The sequence below is a fragment of the Triplophysa rosa genome, linkage group LG11 (assembly GCF_024868665.1).
Source record: "Triplophysa rosa linkage group LG11, Trosa_1v2, whole genome shotgun sequence".
NCBI lineage: Eukaryota > Metazoa > Chordata > Actinopteri > Cypriniformes > Nemacheilidae > Triplophysa > Triplophysa rosa.
This window is the reverse complement of record NC_079900.1, coordinates 1,084,040-1,087,634: the sequence shown is the minus strand read 5'-3', so window position 1 is coordinate 1,087,634 and position 3,595 is coordinate 1,084,040. Positions and strand designations below refer to the sequence as shown.

The window sequence follows — 3,595 nt, the reverse complement described above, 5'->3', positions numbered from 1 at the left end:
ATCTTGTGGCAGGCGTGACGCTAAGTTGAGGCAGACGCGACGCTACGTAGCTGACGAGACGCGCGCTCCATTACGAGTAAAACTGGCGGAACAAAGTAAACAAACAAGTAAATAAAAGCATGGTTGCGCTGTTTTGTTTGCTCTCAACCGCATCTGTCTGAGTGTCAAGCAGCTTAACGATCTTGTGGCAGACGCGACGCTACGTTGAGCAGACGCGACGCTACGTAGCTGATGGGAGGCGCGGTTCATACCATTGCGGGAAAAACGGGTCGCAAAACTGCACAATATTACAGTGGCAGGTCGCGAGGCAGGCACGTAAAACAGCGGCAGGTTGCGAGGCAGGCACGTAAAACAGCGGCAGGTCGCGAGGCAGGCACGTAAAACAGCGGCAGGTCGCGAGGCAGGAGTGACAGGTCCGGTGACAGCTCCACCCGTCACGGAAAGATTTTACTCCTACTGCTTCAAGAAATGACCGAAGTAATACGAGATCCACGCAGGTGAGCATACACAATGGTCAGAAACAGGCTTTATTGCCAAACGCGGAACTTTGGTGTTTGAAGCTTTATTTGCATGCATCCAAAACATCAAGACACGGTCAAATATATATATGTGTGATATGTGTTTGCTTTAGACGCGACGCTTTTATTCTGTTTGCGTTTAACTTACTCTGAAAATGTTCTCGGTTTTTAAAGACACGACGTTTATGTCCGATGTGTGTAACTTACATGCACAAAAACAATTTGTTTGGCTTGTGTTGTGACCCTTCTTTATTGTATTACATGACCTTGCAATGCTTATGTATTATGTTTGCCCAGTTAAAATGCTGGTCCAGGTGAAGTTCGGCCAACTGCAGAAGTATGTCAAGCTGGATTGTGTTGAAGGACGGTTTGACTTTGTGCAATTTCATGAAAAAGGTTTGTATAATTTAACTTAATCTTGGCCTAAAAATATGATACAATTGACCAGTATTTACGCACCTCCCATGTTGTAGATTTCTTTGAATGCTTATATCCAGTTTATTTTTATTTTAAAACATTTTAAAATGAGACCTATTTAAATTCTGTGTGCATCAGAATGATGTATTCAACACATACTGTCATTTGTGTTAAGGTTGAAGATGTTGACTTTAAAATCAGTTTTATCTTTTTCAGTCATTGAGAGATTTTGCTTGCCACCTGATGCAAAAGTTACACAAGGATGCAACTGAGACAGAAGTCGATGCAGAAATATTCAGTGACCTTGTTGAACAAGGCAATTTGGCGCTGACTGTTTTCTCTAAGGATGGTGAGGTTTTCTAAATAAAATATTTTTTTATCATTTGTATATTTGCCCCAGTATTGTGCAGATCACCAAATATTTGTACTGCTTTAAATTTTTTCTGTTTCTTTAGAATTTTCTGACGCCTTTTCTTCTGCATCCGAGACTGATTCAAGCTGCAGCTCAGGTGCATCCGCTGTAATCTTAAGGGAGGTCCCTAATAAGAGACAAAGAATTGAGGAGTCTAATGCACTGACTGCTAAACAGGTTAGAACAAAACTTATTTGTCACAAGTCTCTTAATATTGTCTCTAGAAATGTGTTAATCACCATCTTTTGCATTCTCATGCTTTTATAATTTTTAGTTAGTTGAAGATGTGCTAAAGTCCAGGTCAGGTGGTAAAGAAGTACTGCAGGAGTATCAAGCAACAGAAACCCTTTCTGATGCCACAAGAAGACATATGGTTAACATACTAGTGGCTCACGTGATGGATACACATGGGTATTTTGTTGCATTTTTTGTTTGTCTATACTAAATAACTGCATGGTCACTGCATAAATTTAGTTTACTAATTTGATATCTTCTTTCAGGTACCTCCCGCCTAAAGCAATCAGAGAACAGTATGCTCTTGGGATAGTGGTGCCGTTTCCTTCCCTTAAAGATCCATATTCAAGGAGAGGCTTTGTACGTGTTACTGTTTGCATTCCTGACATGTCATATTTGCATGTTTTGACACTAGGATGTTTCTGTGACACTATTTGATTCTTTGTGATGACTTATATTGATGAAATATTATGTGATTAAATCTGTTTAAGGAACACTTCTATGATGCTGCAAGCCACACGGGATATATTGCTTGGCGTATGAAAACAGTCCAATGGAAGATTCGTCGAGGATCTGTATCACCAGATAGATGAAGCCCTGCTGATGTTTCTCCAGGAGGCCCAAAGTGTCAAATATGCACTAATTTGGAAGGGCAACTTTCTGGGGATGCTTGCCAAGAGGTCTTTGCTCAGCCATATCACAGACAGGTCCATGATTTTTCAGAAGATGAGAGAGACCTTTCAGCATCGTCAAAAGCTTGTTACTGATTCTAGTGTTGACATTCTCTCAACTTTTTCAAGATTCTTGGATACAAGAGGACTGCTACGTGTAGAATAATGTTTTAATGGTCTTGCACTTTAACAGTATTTTTTTAGTTTAACATTGTTTTTCTTAAAGGTGGATCAAGATTTCACACTCTTATTTGATGATGAGACATCTTCCGGGCTGCTTCAAAAGTGGGACACGTTCTTCAGGCCAAATATCATAAAAGAGGCTAAGCAGCTCACTTCAACACCAGAGCTGAATCAGTTGTTGCTGTCAGCAGAAAGTCCCCAAGGAAGTGATCTTGATGAGAAAAGTAAGTTGTAGTTGATTTGCAAATGTAATTTTTTGTAATTTCTTTTTATTTATTATTAAATCTTTAAAATAAACAAACCGCACAAAATATGATAAATTGAATGTTTAAAACTCAACAACTTCCTGTTCGTATTCAAACTTAAAATGTATTACATTTGAAGTTCATAGTTAATTCGTGTTACTTTTTCTTTTCAGTTTACGACCGAGAAATGGCATCCCTTCTGTTGCTGATACATCTCCTTCCACCACCATCAGGAGGGCCAAAATCTCCGAAAATGAGTGCATGCGATGCTGTTGGAAGACTTGTAATGTTTCATAAGGTAGTGACATTATAATAATTTATGACCTGTTTAGCTATGTTTACATGTTCGTAGCTCAAAGGTGGATGAGATTAAAACGTCATCTTTTTAGGCATTACCATCTTCCAGTAACCAACGAGTTGATGTTTAAATAATCAATGTTTTGTCATTTTGTATATCCTACCTTCATTTGTAATGTCACATTTTTATTCTGTCATACACTCTAAAAAAAAGGTTCCTTTAGGTTCTATATAGAACCCTGGGGTTCTGAACTTGGCAAATAGAACCTTTTACCAAAAAAAAGGTTCTATGTAGAACCCCTGGAGGGCAAAGAACCTTTTTAATAAAAGGTTCTATAATTCATGTTTTGTGACTGAAGTGTAAACTAAAGATAACACAATAATTATAGACCTACACAACACATTCACAACACATTTTGTGTCAAAAAGGAGAGTGACTGCTGTGGTCAAAAACAAGAGTCAACGAAATATTAATATTGTATTATATTATTAATATAAAGTGTACTGTTTATTTCCTGTAAGCTTCTTTATGCAAGCATAATACATTTCCTAATACATTATTGTTTGCCTTTTTGGTAAATCATTTTGTATATCCAGGTGTTTTCTTTATTTTGTACC

At 38.1% G+C, this 3,595-nt stretch overlaps 1 protein-coding gene across 2 annotated transcripts; it reads left to right on the top strand.

Moving 5' to 3' along the window:
- The first annotated feature begins 255 nt into the window (after positions 1–255).
- On the top strand, positions 256–3,166 carry LOC130561163 (uncharacterized). Of its 2 annotated transcripts, XM_057345334.1 has the most exons (9): positions 256–497; positions 816–914; positions 1,152–1,284; positions 1,391–1,524; positions 1,622–1,758; positions 1,848–1,941; positions 2,073–2,288; positions 2,479–2,659; positions 2,854–3,166. In XM_057345334.1, exons 2-7 carry the CDS (start codon positions 858–860, stop codon positions 2,172–2,174), a joined length of 657 nt encoding a protein of 218 aa, XP_057201317.1. In that variant the 5' UTR covers positions 256–497; positions 816–857; the 3' UTR covers positions 2,175–2,288; positions 2,479–2,659; positions 2,854–3,166. The 2 variants fall into 2 exon arrangements, with proteins under 2 accessions (XP_057201317.1, XP_057201316.1); XM_057345333.1 differs by having other exon boundaries at positions 2,073–2,659.
- Positions 3,167–3,595: the final 429 nt, after the last annotated feature.

What these genes read in the sequence shown, in the direction of transcription:
- LOC130561163 (XM_057345334.1), top strand. Translation starts at nt 858, where the DNA reads ATGTCAAGCTGGATTGTGTTGAAGGACGGTTTGACTTTGTGCAATTTC. An exon ending in TGTGCAATTTCATGAAAAAG is followed by an intron (nt 915 to 1,151) that starts GTTTGTATAATT and finishes TATCTTTTTCAG; the next exon opens with TCATTGAGAGATTTTGCTTG. An exon ending in CATATTCAAGGAGAGGCTTT is followed by an intron (nt 1,942 to 2,072) that starts GTACGTGTTACT and finishes AATCTGTTTAAG; the next exon opens with GAACACTTCTATGATGCTGC.